Here is a 17,659-nt window from a genome sequence, read left to right on the forward strand (position 1 = left end):
AGCATATATTGCAAGAGGATTTGAATGTAGGGGTAAGGATGTCTTGCTGCAGTTACATAGAGCCTTGGTGAGATCACATCTTGACTATTGGTGTCCTTACCCAAGGAAGGATATACTGGCCATAGAGGGAAGGCAATGAAGGTTTACTAGACTAATTACTGGTATGGCAGGGCTGTCCGATGAGGAAAGACTGAGGAGCCTGGGCCTATTCGCATAAATGTAGACAGGATATTTATCCTGGTTGAGGGAGTTAGAACCAGGACACATATTTAGGAGATATGAAGAGGAATTTATTCAGAAATCGGGAGGAATTCTCCACCCCAGAGGACTGTGGCGACTCATTAAGTATTTTCAAAGTAGAGATCAATAGATTTCTAGCTACCAATGAAATCAAGGAATGCGAGGGTAGTGCAGGAAGATGCCATTGAGGTAAATTATCAGCCATGACCTAGTTAAATAGGGGAGCAGTTTCAAAGGGCCGAATGGTCTATCCCTGCTTCTATATTCCTACATACAATGTGTGGAATTAGTCAGCTGATAGATAATAAATATTAGCATTTCTAATGGCAACAGAAATGCTATTTGAAACTTATTTACACAGTCTAAAACAAGTCAAAATTCCAATGCCATTTTAGCTACAATCTACGAACCAAATTGTTAGCAAACATATCAGAACCCTGAATATAAGTGTTTCTTGAACACTGGGGCACTAATGATTTAAAGAGCCAAGTGATGGATTCATAAATATTAGAGAGTACATGAACAAGACGTAGCGCAATGGACTACAAACTCAGGTGCACTTTAATTGGGATGTGAGGGCCAATGGCAAGACCAGTATATATTGCTCATCCATAACTTCTCCTAGAGAAGATGATGGTGTTTAGCCACCTTCTTCAACTGCTGCAGTTATGTTGCACATGGTGTTACTGAGAGAGTTCCCCGATTTTGGCCATTGAGTGCAAAAGAATGTGATATGGTTCCAAGTCAGTGGGGTATGTGACTTGGAGAGGAATTTTACAGGTGGTGGTGTTCCCATTTGTCTGTTACCCTTGTTCTTCTAGTGAGTAAATTAGATCACGGTTTGGGGTGTGGAACCCAGTAAGTTGCTGCACTGATGGTGCACACTGCTGCCATTGTACAGCTGTGCTGGAAGAAAGGATTATTCAAGGTGGTGAATGGGGCACGAATCCAGGTGATTTCTTTGCCCTGGATGATTTCAAACTTATCAAAATATTGTTGGAGTTCTTTTCATCCAGTTAAGTGGACAGCATTTATCACAGTCTTAACTTTTGTGCCCTGCAGGTAGTGGACAGGCTTTGGGGAGTTAGGAAAGACTTGCTGCATGATCCCCAAGCCTCTAACCTTGGGCGAAATTCTCCGACCCTCAGCAGGGTCGGAGAATCGCCTGGGGCCGCCGAAAATCCCGCCCCCGCCGTGGCAGAGATTCTCCGCCACCCGAGAAGTGGCGGGGGCAGGAATCTCGCCACTCCGATCGGAGAGGCCCCTGCGGTGATTCTCCGGCCCGGATGGGCCGAAGTCCCGCCGCTGGGAGGCCTCTCCCGCCGCCGAGGTTTAAACCACCTCTGGAACGGCGGCATTAGCGGCGCGAGCGGGCCCCGGGGTCCTGGAGGGGGCAATCGAACCCCGGAGGGGGTGCCCCCACGGTGGCCTAGCCCGCGATCGGGGCCCCCGCTCAGACTCCGGGCCAGTGCCCTGGGTACACTATTTTCCTCCGCGTCCGCCACGGCCTCCGCCATGGCGGAAGTGGAAGAGAACCCCACATCGAGCATGCGCCGGCAGTGACGTCAGCGGCCAGCTGCCGCCACTGCCAGCGCAAGCGCCGACAGCCTTTCGGCCAGCCCCGCTGCCGGGGTCGCCGGTTTTTTGCGCCAGTCTTCTGGTGCAAACCACTCCGGCGCGGGGCTGGCCCCCAAAGGTGGGGAGAATTCTCCACCTTTGGGGAGGCCCGACCCCCGAGTGGTTGGCGCCACTCCCCTACGCTGGCACCCTCCGTCACGCCGGGTAGGGGAGAATGCCACCCCTTTTCTTGTAGCCACAGTATTTATAAGCTTGTCTAGTTAAACTACTGGTCAATGGTAATCCACAGGTTGTTGATGGTGGGTGTTTCAGCAATGGTAATAAGTATATTTTCTCTTGTTCGAGATGGTGACTGCCTGGCACTTCTGTGATCCAAATGTTACCGTCACATATTAGCTCAATTTTGAATGTTGTGCAGGTATTGCTGTACGCGGGCATGGACTGCTTAAGTTTCCGAGGAATTGCAAATTGTACTGAACATAGTGCAATCATCAAGAAACCTCCCCATTTTTGACTGTATGTTGAAGGGAAGATCATTGAGGAAGCAGCTGAAGATAGTTGGGCCTATGATTGGCCTCCAACCACAGCCATGTTCCTTTGTGCTAAAAATGACCAACCCATTAGAAATCCGGAATAAAATTCACAATCTTGCTAGTGTTCTTTGATGCCACATTTAGTCAAATTATGGCTTGATGTTAAGGATAGTTTTCCTCAACTCGTGTCTGGAATTCAGCTCTTTAATTCACATTTGGATCCAGGCTGGAGCTGAAAAGCCTGGCGGCACCCAAACAGAGCACCAGTGACCAAGTCATTGCTAACTAAATGCCACTTGATATCACTGTCAGCAACACCTTTACCTGAAAGGCCTTACAGTATTCAAATAAATTAAAGTGGATTCAGTGCAAGACTCAACTTGGATGTAGGAACATCTTAATTTGTAAGTTTATTCATTCGTAGAACAGACGTCATGGTGGAGGGGAAGCGGAGCCAACGGTTATTTCCCTTCATGAGTCACATGGATAGCGTATACTAAAATCTCAGAGCCTTAAATATGGAGGAACAGCCATAAAATCAAATGATTGGATGAATTAAAACCATTGAAAAGTGCAATAGTCAGGAAAATTATTTCTGCTACACCATGTAAATAATCTAAAAGGTCACAAAGAGAAATTGTTCTAATTTGAATTCAAAGGCTCAATGGTTCAAAGTAACATAGCCAAACAGCACATCAGTTTCAAACTGCAATTTTATATTCCAAATGCTCATTCATTAAACTTTATAATAGCAAATCACCTTGCTTAAAAACTTACATTGTCATCTTGGTCATCATCACTGTCATCATCACTAATGACGGGCTTGATTTTCGTACGACTGAGCCGTTTCTTACTCTTTCCTTTCTCACGACTTTTGTCACTGTCCTTTCGACCAAGCTTGATTTTAACTTTGACTGATTTTGCTGCAAGTTAGTACAAAAAAGTACTTTATTTTTGAAACTGTTTGGAAACACATTATTACAAACATCCACAAAGAATAGATTGATACGTTTATACTACAAGGCTGCAACACATTCACAGATTCTGTAACAGTACTTAATTTGTATGCCGTGCAACTCAGCTTGTCTTCAAGAAAGTTATTGATCATAACTCCATTCTTTTGCCATATAGTTTTAGGTCAGATAATAAGAACAGAGGGTGCTTTACTAGCCTGGAACACTATCAAATACAGGCTTTCGATTTCCAGCACAAATGTAACATTATTTCAATTAACGATAGTGACTTTTTATAGAATTTATGAACTTTACAGTGCAAAAGGAGGCCATTCGGCCCATCGAGTCTGCACCGGCTCTTGGAAAGAGCAGCCCACCCAAGGTCCACACTTCCACCCTATTTGCATAACCCAGTAACCCCACCCAAGGGCAATTTTGCATGGCCAACCCACCTAACTTGCACATCTTTGGACTTTTGAGGGGCGTCTTGACAAATACATGAATAGGATGGGAATAGAGCGATATGGTCCCCGGAAGAGTAGGGGGTTTTTGTGAGGGCCACGAAGAATCCAACACGAGTTGAAGGATAGAAAGAAATAACATTTATTTCCAATAACATATATAATACACACACACACAAACAGTAGCAGTAACTCCCTTGCTGCTCACTCCTCTCTAGCTGGTTCCAAACTGGCCAGCTTTATTTATGCAGAGCATCTGCTAATGATTTCTCTTTCCCCTCCCCCCCCCTCTCATTGGGGAAGCTCATACTCCCAAAGGATTGTGGGATTGCCATTAGTCCCCAGCCAGTGGTAAGCAGGCAGGTTAGAACAGGGTTTTTAGTTCAGACAGGCAGCATGGTCAGTGCAGGCTTGGACGGCCAAAGGGCCTGTTCCTGTGATGTAATTTTATTTGTTCTAAATCTCCCTTTCTGCCTACTTCGACTGAAAAGAATCCAAATTGCCAACTTGAAAACTAAAAAATACTACGCCATTTCCTTGGATGAGAGAAAAATCAGACCGGATTATAATGGAATAAAAAATAATTGGAGCCTATTCAGAGGCCAAGAAACAGCAGAATGGGGTGAAGTCACTAAAAATTATCAAGATGTAAACTTCTAACAGACTAATACCTGGAGCAATATTTCCTTGTTTAACAACATTTCTACAATTATAAAACCAAAATAGCTATATTTATTGGGCTGAAACCACCTGATAAGCAAAAACACTGAACAGCAGCATATTTTAAAAACTGCTTAAAACAGCAGCTAAAACGGTCAAACATTTGAATAACTATATCCAACACATTCCAAAGTTATTAAAATGGAGTCAGCCATTCTGGAGAAAGGCCATCATCATCTTTGAGGTCCCATCTCCTAACCCAGTCACAAAAAACCCAGACAACCCGACGCGGTCAAACTAAGGATGGAAAGAGAGGGGAGCCATTCTAATAATTCTTGCCTGACCGTAACACTACTTGTATAAAATTAAATATAATTCAATTCTTCAAGATAAATAATACTTCCACTTTTGCCTCACATTGTTTTTTTTGTACTGAATTCTGTTCTTCTACAATAATATATATATATATCGAAAAACATTCACAATTGTTGATTAAGAATTTGTGCACCTCAATGTTCAGAACTGTAACCAAATAGGTTTCAAGGTTAAGTCTATTAACTTCAAACCATGCTGACCAAAGGCACTGCTTTGGAGTCAGCCAATATTCCTGTCAGAGCAGCTAAGTGGTAAATTATAAAGGCACATAAGAAACAGCAATGAAATACAGCTAACTAAGAGCGGTGACAATAAAACTGATAAACAATGTTGCAAACATCGTATTTCAAAAAGTAATGATGTTATATTAGCCAATTAACCTGGGCTTCAACATTGTGGCATGATGTGAAGTATTTTTACAGTACTTAAAACTAGCTGAGATCTGCAAAACAGTTGCAGGAAAATTAGAATCTTTACTGCAACAGTACTTTAAATTCAGGATTTACATTATTATTTCACCAAAGACTTTAACAGAACTAAATTCACACTCTAGAAAAAAGCTACTTAAAGCTGTGAAAAACCAGACTTAACCATATTAATACAAATTGTGTCAGGAGACTTGGACCGTGTGAATTGTTTATAGTCATATGAAAGTCTAATTGGGAACTGTTTCTCCAGAGTTGAAAGGCAGGTGATGGAGTCAATATTATTTGAGGAATAAACAAATTTCCTTGAAATCTACCTTTTATAATTTCAGCATCTAGCATTGAAAAATAACATTTTCCTAACTACCTTGTTCCACAATAAAGTCCTCGTTTAGTATTCGAGTAATGGAGCAAGATTGTAATTGGTTCTTCCTTGGGGCTATGTTTGTGTGGTGACACGCCCATTGTACTTAGATGGTGCATTTGCAGCTGTACATGTATGACACAGTCCTCCATGCGTCCCATGTGCCTCCAGGTGCACAAGGTTCTACGTGCCAAAGCAACCCACCAAAAAAAAACCTTTAAACTGACCAATCAAACAGACAAAAAAAAATGGACAGACAAAATTCAACTATCATTATTATAAATACTAATCAGAATAATACTTGTGTCTCCATCTGCAGTTCCTCAAACTAGGTCCTGCTCAACATTTCCCAAGCTAAGCAGCTATCCAAAACTCATGTGAAGGCTGCTCCTTTTTCAATTACCAAAAGTTTAAATTGGCGACACACTTAAATGATCAGTGTACTTCAAAACAAAAATAGAGGGACTGTTGATCCTGCTCATCGTCTGACTTAAAGTCCTGCGAAGATTAAACTCTTCAGGTCTTTTTTCCATCATTCATGTTAATCACTTGAATAGAATATCATGTTGTCACATCAGCAGAATTCTACACACAAGATTAATTGCTTAGGACAAACTTGAACCAGTAATTTAACACTGTCCGAGACACAAAATATACAGATTAACAAATTTGGCAATTTAGCAGATTTAATGCTCTTTCCATTGAAGAGGTAAACCGTTGAAATTATAGTAGTAAGTTGAAGCCAGGCTGCATTTCAGTTGTATAGTGAATACAATTTGTGTTCGTTTTCACTTTGAAATAGTTACTAGTTCATTTCCTGTCTCAAATATCACTTACTGGTTACACCTTCGCGATCTAAACCTTTAAAATGTCATATCCTCAACAAGGGACAAAATATTCACACACTGTTGATTTTGGGTTGAATGAACAAATCTAAAACTTTATTTATCCAATGTAATTTATGTTAGTTTCCTTTTCAATCCAAGAACTTTGTTTTGGAGATTTTACTTCAGTGAAATTTAAATATGAGCAGTGCTGTGAAGGATTTTTTTAAACCCAAGATTTTCACATGGGTAATTGCTGGGTTATTTCCTCATTATAAAGTCACGTTAGAAAAACAATTTTCATCATCACAGTATAGTTGAAGAAGCACTCAAGTTAAACACATTTTACCTTTATTTTGGCTAGATTTTACGCATTCAAGTTAGGCAGAGGAGCGAGGCATCTTCCCTTGGGAAAACGTATAATATGATGTGATGATGTTGGGTTGGCAATTCAACATCATCAAGCCGGTCTCAAATAGTATGCAAGGCGATCGGGCATGCAAATCGGAAGCCCGTTAGTTTTTGAAATAACAAGCTTTTGGGCTTGTTAAGAAGTTATTTGAAGTTTTTTGTTGCGCACTTATACTTTTCAAATTTTGGACAAGAAACGTTTGTGCGTGGCAAACATATCGAGGCAGCACAAGGGTGGGCAGAGAATTGGCCTGCCATCTGGATCATGAGTACATGTAGATTTCTAGTGGTAAAGGTAGCAGCATCTGCACGTTTCTCAATTCATTTTGCAGTTTTTTGAGCCCTCAAGAAAAAATAAAGAGGCATTCAGAAATCACAAGACTGTTAAACTTTTAGTCATGACAGACTTTTTGTTCACACACTACCCCTCTTGTGTGACGACCCAGCCTGCAGTCCTAAATGGCCTCCTTTCTGCTGAAAGCCGCTAATTGGTCATTGATGCTTGACTGGAAGTGTTGAGGTGGCAGAGTGGGCAATGCACTCCGTTTCCATTGCCCAATCTTCATCCTGCTGAAAATGTAAAATCCAGCCCCATCCCTGGGGATTAATTGGTTCTGAGGTCATTGTAACACATTCACATATGTTTCAACAAGGGTCACTATTTAGTTATCAGAAATAGGAACCCTAAATAATGTCTGCTTCTTCCATTTTGGAAACAAATTTTTAATGATGCACTCACACCAAAATTTTGCTTGAAATGCTCATGGGCTGTAGGAATCGCTGGCTCGGCCAGCATTTAGTGCCCAACCCCAATTGCCAAAGAGAAACTGGTGGTGAGTCTTTCTTGAACTGTTCCAGTATATATGGCCACCAACAGCACTACCGGGAAGGGATTTCCAGAGTTTTAACCCAGCAACAGTGAAGGAATGGCAATATAGTTCCACGTCAAAATGTTATGCGGTTTAAGGGGAACTTTCAGTTGATGGTGCTCCCATAAATTTCCTGTCTTTGTCCTTTCAGGTGCAAGAGTTTGTGGGTGTGGAAGATCGAAGGGACCGTGGCGAGTTGCTGCAGTTCATCATGTAGATCAGGCATTGTCAAAGCCGGGGGCGCGAGCCGCGGGCACCGATGAGCGGGCATGCATGCGTAGTGTGGCCGCATTTTTTAAAATCTGGTCGCAACCTTTTAAAGGCCGTTCGCAACCGGCATTTTGAAAGCCGACTGCAAAAGGTTCGGGGAGAATGATGTGATTGGTTGCTTTCTGAACTTTGATGCTGATGAAGTGGAAGTCTCTTACTCCAAGAATGGTGAGTGGTCCAACGATGGTTTCACCGTATCTGTAACTTCAACCAAGAGAGGTCAACTTTTTTAATCTTGATTTTTAAACATTCCAAAACAAAGCGCCTGCAGGTCGTATTTGGAAGCTTTATCAATTAATTAATTTTTAAGTGGCTTTTATTTTTTTTACAATTTTAATTGTAATGTTTAGGTGAAATGTAGTGAACCTTCAATTTTTAAAGGATGAAAACATTTTGAGTTTCTACACTTTTTTCCTGTAAGATTTTATCAAACACACACTTGTAAAAAAAAAGCCGGCTGCTGCCAGCGAATTTGCACAATCGGAGACGCCAAGATTTTAGATTCTATGTAATCTTCCTGCCTGAAGGGAGGCAGAGAGCAGGTCATGCCCCCCTGAACATTGACGTCAAGTGCTTTGGGCGCGATTGCGACTCCTCCATTTTGTCAGCAGCAAACAAGGCAAGAGAAAATGGTGGGTCGCGAAGGTCGGCTTGCGTGGATTGTGAAGGTCAGCCGGTGTGGATCATGAAGGTTGGCCGGTGTGGATCGTGATGGTTGGCCGGCGTGGATCGCCAGAAAAAAGGTTTGAAAACACTTCTTGGTTTTCACTGCTGTCATTGGTGGTGAGGGGAATTACTGTTCAAGGTGGTGGATCAGGCAGTGACCAATCATTCCTAACTTTATGAGGCTGTCCCACAATTGAAGAGGTTGTCCCATGTCTCAGGTTGTTGATGCCGGGACGCTGGTTGTCCCTTTTTTTTTTTTAAATAAAACCATTGCTTCGGAGACAACATGTTACTTTCCACTTCTTGGTTGAGTTCCTTGATCTGTGTGCATGCATGGTATGCAGCTGTGCCTGAGAGTTGGTCACCCTGTGATGAAATGTCAATCAAGTGGGGTGCTCGGTCCTGGATCATGTTGAACTGTCTCCGACAGGTGTGGCGCTCGTGTCATCTGCCCATGAACACATGGCCTATAAACAATTTACCTTGAACAAGATGGATGCCGGAGGTCAGGTGATAGTGATTTCTGCACAGACAGGAATTAACTCATGTCCCTGGATCATCAAAATGTAAATTATCCTTGGTGGAGAACCGTCCCTTGAAATAACATTCAAAATGCAAGACCACTTGAGGAACTTTCAGCTGCTATTGTTTGGGTATTTACAAATACTCAAATAAAACGGTCTCCCAGAGTCTGTGTACCCAACAAAGAGAACATAGAACATTGCAGCGCAGTACAGGCCCTTCGGCCCACGATGTTGTACCGTCCTGTGAAACCCTTCTAAAGTCCCTCTACACTATTCCCTTATCGTCCATATACCTATCCAATGACCATTTAAATGCGTTTAGTGTTGGCGAGTCCACTACTGTTGCAGGCAGGGCATTCCACGCCCTTACTACTCTCTGAGTAAAGAACCTACCTCGGACATCTGTCCTATATCTATCTCCCCTCAATTTAAAGCTATGTCCCCTCGTGCTGGACATTACCATCCGTGGAAAAAGGCTCTCGATGTCCACCCTATCTAATCCTCTGATCATCTTGCATGCCTCAATTAAGTCCCCTCTTAACCTTCTTCTCTCTAACGAAAACAGCCTCAAGTCCTTCAGTCTTTCCTCATATGATCTTCCCTCCATATCAGGCAACATTCTTGTAAATCTCCTCTGTACCCTTTCCAATGCTTCCACATCCTTCCTATAATGTGGCGACCAGAACTGCACACAATACTCCAAATGCGGCCGCACCAGAGTTTTGTACAACTGCAACATGACCTTATGGCTCCGAAACTCAATTCCTCTACCAATAAAAGCTAACACACCGTACACCTTCTTAACAACCCTCTTAACCTGGGTGGCAACTTTCAGGGATCTATGTACATGGACACCGAGATCTCTCTGCTCGTCCAGACTACCAAGAATCTTACCATTAGCCCAGTACTCTGCCTTTCTGTTATTCCTTCCAAAATTAATCACCTCACACTTTTCTGCATTAAACTCCATTTGCCACCTGTCAGCCCAGCTCTGCAGCTTATCTATGTCCCTCTGTAACTTGTAACATCCTTCTGCACTGTCCACAACTCCACCGACTTTAGTGTCATCTGCAAATTTACTCACCCATCCTTCTACGCCCTCCTCCAGGTCATTTATAGAAATGACAAACAGCAACGACCCCAAAACAGATCCTTGTGGCACACCACTGGTAACTGGACACCAGTCAGAGAATTTCTCATCAACCACCACTCTTTGTCTTCTATCAGCTAGGCAATTTCTGATCCAAACTGCTAAAACACCCTGAATCCCATGCCTCTGTATTTTCTGCAATAGCCTACCGTGGGGAACCTTATCAAACGCTTTACTGAAATCCATATACACATCAACTGCTTTACCCTCATCCACCTGTTTGGTCACCTTCTCGAAGAACTCAATGAGGTTTGTGAGGCATGACCTACCCTTCACAAAACCATGTTGACTATCTCTAATCAAATTATTCCTTTCCAGATGATTATACATCCTATCTCTTATAAACCTTTCCAAGACTTTTCCCACAACAGAAGTAAGGCTCACTGGTCTATAGTTACCGGGGTTATCTCTACTCCCCTTCTTGTACAAGGGGACAACATTTGCTATCCCCCAGTCCTCTGGCACTATTCCTGTAGACAAAGATGACATAAAGATCAAAGCCAATGGCTCAGCAATCTCCTCCCTAGCTTCCCAGAGAATCCTAGGATAAATCCCATCCGGCCCAGGGGACTTATCTATTTTCACACTTTCCAGAATCGCTAACACCTCCTCCTTATGAACCTCAAGCCCTTCTAGTCTAGTAGCTTGTATCTCAGTATTCTCCTCGACAACTTTGTCTTTTTCCTGTGTGAATACTGACGAAAAATACTCATTTAGCACCTCTCCTATCTCCTTGGACTCTACGCACAACTTCCCACTACTGTCCTTGACTGGCCCTACTCTTAACTTAGTCATTCTTTTATTCCTGACATACCTACAGAAAGCTTTAGGGTTATCCTTGATCCTACCTGCCAAAGACTTCTCATGTCCTCGCTTGGCTCTTCTTAGCTCTCTCTTTAGAGCCTTCCTAGCTAACTTGTAACTCTCAAGCGACCCAACTGAACCATTACGTCTCATCTTCACATAAACCTCCTTCTTCCTCTTGACAAGTGATTCAACTGCTTTAGTAACCCATGGTTCCCTCACTCGACCACTTCCTCCCTGCCTAACAGGTACATACTTATCAAGGACACACAGTAGCTGTTCCTTGAACATGCTCCACATTTCCATTGTGTCCATCCCCTGCAGTTTTCCTCTCCAGCTGATGCATCCTAAGTCTTGCCTCATTGCATCATAATTGCCTTTCCCCCAGCAATAACTCTTGCACTGCGGTTTATACCTATCCCTTTCCATCGCTAAAGTAAACGTAATCAAATTGTGGTCACTATCACCAAAATGCTCACCTACCTCCAAATCTAACACCTGTCCTGGTTCATTACCCAGTACCAAATACAATACGGCCTCGCCTCTTGTTGGCCTATCTACATACTGCATCAGGAAACCCTCCTGCACACATTGGACAAAAACGGATCCATCTAAAGTACTCGAACTAGTATTTCTAGTCAATATTTGGAAAGTTAAAGTCCCCCATAACAACTACCCTGTTATTTTCGCTCCTATCCAGAATCATCTTTGCAATCCTTTCCTCTACATCTCTGGAACTTTTCGGAGGCCTATAGAAAAGCCCTAACAGGGTGACCTCTCCTTTCCTGTTTCTTAACTCAGCCCATACTACCTCAGTATTCGAGTCCTCATCAAATGTCCTCTCAGCCACCGTAATACTGTCCTTGACTAACAATGCCACCCCTCCCCCTCTCTTACCACCTTCCCTGAATTTACTGAAATATCTAAACCCTGGCACCTGCAACAACCATTCCTCGCCCTGCTCTATCCATGTCTCCGAAATGGCCACAACATCGAAGTCCCAGGTACTAACCCTATATGAATAAATCAATTTACCACAAGTTCATGCAAATTCCCACCTTAATTCTCCATTGCAATTTCACAGGATGTGGGCTGGCTAGGCAAGAATTTATTGCCCATCCCTAACTGCCCTCAAGGTGCTGGCGGTGAGCAATTTATGTGAATAATAGAGGTAATTATTTTTAGTCATGTGATCAAAACTGATTTCAGATTACAATATTATTCCAAGGACTAGCTAGGAGGTCAGTCTGGGACAAACATCACAATGGGGAATCACCACCCAGCAAGAAGCCCTGCCCAATAACCAGTCAACTCAGGCAGTGAGAAAGGGGCCAGTTTGTTCCCACCTGCAAGAACATAACTTTTTTATAAAGAAGCTCAGTCACAACATCACAAGAAAGCCTGGTGACTTTCAACCTGAGCTTATTGTCAAAGAACTAAAAGAAAGAACCCAACAGGTCTGCAACATCGTCATTTTAAAGGTTCAATTAAACTAAGTGATTAGTTTGTTGTATTCTGTTAATAACCTAAGTGTATGCGCCATCTTTAGAATTAATTTTGTGTACATATTCATTTGAAGGAATGTGTGTTTCCATTGCGTCAACATTCTGGCATGATGTAAATAAACTTTTATTCCTTCCTTTTGAATTACACTCACCAGGAAACCTATTTCTATCTATCCTTTAACATTGCAAGACTCAAAGGGATGATTTTCGCACCCATGCTCACTGCAAAATCCGATGTTAGAAAATATGAAGCGAAAGGTTGGCAGTGTAGCAATCGTTTTTTTTGCCAGGTCTAGCAATTCGAAAAATAAATGTTAATTTTTGCCTAAAGGGTTTAAAAACACTCCCTCTAAAATATTGCAAACAACGGAGAGGTGAGAAAAACAGGGAAAAGCTATCCCAGCTCAACACAGGAAAATGGAGATTGTTCTATCACATATATCTGAGGCCTTGTAGATGGTGGATACGCTTTGGGGAGTCAGGAGGCGAGCATTCCCCACAGAATTCCCAACTTCTGAACTGCTCTTATAGCCACAGTATTTATATGGCTAGTTTAGTTCTGTTTCTGGTCAATGGTAACCCTCAGAATGTGGTAATGGGGGATTCAACAAGGGCAATGCCATTGATTGAATTGAGATCAACTAACAGTACAGATCACCACCATTCACACTAGGTATTTAGTTAATAGGACAAGCGATACTTAAAATAATTAGGCTAAAATTTCAAACTCACATTCAGATCCTGACTCTTCTTCGTCATCATCATCTTCATTACTTTCCTCCTCACTTTCTTCTTCTTTAGCAATCTTCTGCCTTGCACTTTTGAATACAGATTGAAGAACGATGGAATCTTCATAAATCTGTAACAAATCAGTGTTTAAACAAAGGAACAATATTTATTTACATATCAAACTGAAAAAATGTACTTCTATATCTTTTCTAACTTTGTCGAGGAAGAAATATCCAACATAATTAATTACATAGTTCAATATAAATCTGTAATCAGTTAATCTTAGAATCCAAATCAGATTAACAAGTTTGAATGGTACAAGCTGAGAGAAACAAGACCAAAGAGATTTGGAAGTTCTGACTCTAGCAATAACTGAAAAGAATAATTAAATAAATAATGAGATCATCGGTTTTCAGGTTGGCTGAGGAATAGATGTGGGAAAGAACTACTTTCCTCTTCAAATGGTACCATGTGATCTTTCACATCTGTTGGAGAGGGGCAAGAGAGGGGCATAGTGGGTAGTGAACCATTTCTAGGATTTGAAGTAAGATGGCACCTCCAACAGTGTAACTCTCCCTCAGTACTGCTGTACTGAAGTGCTAGCCTGATGATCATGGCCTGGTATTGCTGTTATGGGCAGAATTGGGAAATACACTAGACACAGGCAAACTTTGCCGAGGTGGAATAACACACAAAATTCCACTCACACTTATACAAACCTGAATATAAAATCTCCAATTACTCAGCAGAACCTCGCCAGGTTGTCAGAACCAACTCAAGAATATTAAACCGAGTTAAAATGAAAATTTGTTCATACATTTGCTGAAGAACCAGTCCAATTAGTGGTTTCAATTGATGGTTGGTAACAGATCGCAAGTACAAAGGACAGACAACGGAGCTTAAATGATTGCAAATTCAAAATAATTGTAGAATCAGATGGAAAAGCGGACCCAATTGAGGCTTCAATTGATTGGTTACTGCAGCTGCATGCCATTAATAATGGATTAAAGGATAACTATGGGCGCAATGTGATAATGAACATCCCCAAATGGGCTCAATCAGCATGTGCTTGCCATGCTCATCTGGGAGTGGTCAGATTTGTGGGCGGGGATTGTGTGAGACAAATTGATTAATTCATCACCTAAAGGATCACAGAAGTGTATTGGTACTAACTTCAAGAGTTAATGAAATGTGGAGTCTCTATTTTTCTGCAAGAAGTATGTCATGGTTCTGTAGTCAGTTGTACTGATCTTCTGCTACTATGAACTTGATCCTTTAGCAAATTTAATTAGTTTATTGCATGAGTCACACTGTGTAATAGTATTTATCTCTCTGCTATCTTAAATAATGTGAACAAGAAAGTATCAATTCAGTAAGCAAGACAAAAGAACAAGATTATGAGGGGCATGGACAGAGAGTGGATAGTCAGAAGCTTTATCCCAGGGTGGAAGAAACAATTACTAGGGGGTGTAGGTTTAAGGTGCGAGGGGCAAAGTTTAAAGGCAAGACTTTTTCTTACACAGAGGATGGTGGGAGCTGGAACTCTCTGCCGGGGGAGGTAGTGGAAGCAGATACGATAGTGACTTTTAAGGGATGTCTTGACAAATACAAGAATAGGATGGGAATAGAGGAATATGGTCCCCGGAAGGGTAGGGTTTTTTAGTTCAGACAGGCAGTCTGATCAGTGCAGGCTTACAGGACCGAATGGCCTATTCCTGTGCTTTAATTTTCCTTGTTCTTTATTTGACTTCTTGGCAGCACTATCCGATATTGTATGTATCTTCATACTTTGTGTGTGTGGGGGGGCGGTTTGCTCACATGAGAGATCCTTGGTATCGAGCACAGAGAAACCTTGATAAAAATATAATATTTTATGATAATATAATGGTAAACGTACAAAGTAAATGGGAGCTGCAAAACTTCACATTCTGAAATAATAAACATTAGTAACTATTTGTATTATCAATCTCAAAAGCTTAAATCTAGATACATTTCTAGAGGCCTCAATTAGAATTATTAACTCACATGGAAAAACTATAAACTTTTGTTACACTTGTAATAACTGGTTTTGAATACATTTTATGAGACATTCTCCATCAACTAGTCTTTTTCCTGTCAAGAGTTCAGATCACAGAATCACATTTACACCTTTACAGTATTGACACAAAAGGTTCAGTAAATTATAATATTAATTGAGTGAAACACTAACCTGTGATCCTTCCAGATTGAACGTCTGAGCATTATGACATAACAACATTACATCCTTTTCTAGATCCCCCAGACTCCGATATTTATGGCTGCGAATGCGGTCCTAGACAAAGTTTACAGAATTGATATGTTAGAATCAGAAAATGCCACAGCATCTAAGGAGATGGCCATTTGGCTTTTAAGTCCATTGAGCAAGGATAATCCATCTTGTCCCACTTCCCTAATCTTTCCCCAGAGCCCTACAACTTCCAAAATATATTTGCTTAGTTTCCTCTTGAAAGCAAGGATTGAATCTGCCTCCACCTCCCTTTTGGGCAGAGCATTACAGATCGTAACCACTTGCACGAGTTAAAAAACCTCTTTCCTCATATCACCGTTGGCCTTTTGGTCATTTGTCTTAAAATCGGTGGCCTCCGATTCTAGATACTGCTGACAATGGGAATAGTTTCTATTCTATCTAGATCCCTCATAATTTTAAAGCCTTCATCAAAATCACCTCTCAACTTTCTCTTCTCTAAGGAGAACACAACTAGCTAATCCAATCTATCCATATAACTCATCCTTAGAACCATTCTGTGCCCTTTCTCTAAGGCCTCCTGAAGGTTACTGAGCTGAAAGACTGGGACAAATGAGGGGGGAGATATGCCCAGATCAAAGTGGCGTAAGGAGGGAAATACTGAATGATTTGGCTACTGCATACAAGGCAGGGGTATCCGCCATTCGGACAAGCTTAAACAGACCGTGGACAATTTAAATGAAAATGTTCGGCAGCACGCTGAGGGAGTTTTGGCTGGGAACAGGGCCAGCAGCCTTAGGATTGCTGTAATAGAATGATACGCCCAAACCATTGATCAGATCACCCGAGGGAGGGTGGAGGATGATGCCAGGCAACAGAACTGAACCCTGTGCAGTATCTGTGGACAATGGATGGTCGAGCAATTGAGAGAGAACCTCGACCCGGACAGCTGAGGGATGGTTCCGTCTTGGATCAGTGCTGAACAAATTGAACAGCTGTACCGGGGAAAAAGACATCCCAATATCACAAGCTGCAAATTGTGGCAACTGACCAGGGTCTGGTCCAACAATACTTATAGAGGAATTCCGGGGACTGAACTAGGGATGGTGTTAGGGATCCCCTTAATCTTAAACGAAAAAGGTCGGGTTAAGACTCTTCGGAGCAGAAAACATAGGAATCATCGAAGGAGGGATGTGGATGGGGTATGATGGGACCCTACTGTATGTGGTTGAGAAAGGAGGAAAGCTCATAGACACTGGTCTGGACAAATGTGAACACACAGACAAAACGGTCATGTGTACACATTCGGGATATGAAAACAAACGCCCCCTTTGTGGATTCAGAACTACCACCGGAAATTCGATATTTGGAAAGGGATGTTACCCTGGTGTGGGGGAGAATATTGTATTACAACTTTGTTAGGAAAATACCAGTATGGGGCAGCAACATGCGATTCACAACACCACCTTTTGCAATAGTCACAAATTCCTCCTAGGACAGGTTTAGTTGAGATGGTAGACATACACAGGAGAGGGAAAACGCTGAAAAACACTAGCGAGGAATTTAGACGGTCTTTGGGAGAATACTTTGAAAGATTTTATACACAATCCACAGGCAAACTGCCAGAACATGTCTGAACCGGTCTCATCAATCACACATCAGGAGATCATCTCCTTAAATATTGTTGTTGTTAAATAAAATTGGTTTGATTTTATACTCGTGTTGTTTTGTTCTCTCGCTATTAAAGACATCTGGGTAAAACCTTTGAGTAAATAAACTGATCCAAAGTATCTGAATTGGGCAGAAACAACAGCAGTATCTGAAATGGTTAAAAGTCTTGTGCATAGAGCACATTCTCGATCTGTGAAGGACAACAACCTCACGCTGTACATTACATTTTTATTTATATATATTATACTCATTACTATTTCTAAATTAGAACACTGGACCTTGGCTGAAGAAGGTCCTTAAAATGGCTGAACCAATGTCTGTGTGACCCCAGAACAAAAGAAACCCCTTTGCAGTTTCGGGAAAACCCAACACTTTGTTATGTCCGAGGAGCTGCTAACGATCACCTGGGAACTGCACAGCCCT

The 17,659-nt window shown here is 41.9% G+C and overlaps 1 protein-coding gene across 6 annotated transcripts in view; it reads right to left on the bottom strand.

Annotated features, from left to right (window-relative positions):
• Positions 1-17,659, bottom strand: part of LOC119970292 (probable global transcription activator SNF2L2) — a 188,747-nt gene that overhangs the window by 6,625 nt on the left and 164,463 nt on the right. For all 6 annotated transcript variants that reach the window (XM_038804675.1, XM_038804672.1, XM_038804676.1 and 3 more), the window contains 3 exons: positions 15,551-15,652; positions 13,345-13,471; positions 3,129-3,274 (listed from right to left, as the gene is read on the bottom strand). In XM_038804675.1, coding sequence (XP_038660603.1) covers positions 3,129-3,274; positions 13,345-13,471; positions 15,551-15,652 — 375 coding nt within the window. The remainder of the gene's footprint in view (positions 1-3,128; positions 3,275-13,344; positions 13,472-15,550; positions 15,653-17,659) is intronic.

Source organism: Scyliorhinus canicula, chromosome 8 (genome assembly GCF_902713615.1).
Source record: "Scyliorhinus canicula chromosome 8, sScyCan1.1, whole genome shotgun sequence".
Taxonomy (NCBI): domain Eukaryota; kingdom Metazoa; phylum Chordata; class Chondrichthyes; order Carcharhiniformes; family Scyliorhinidae; genus Scyliorhinus; species Scyliorhinus canicula.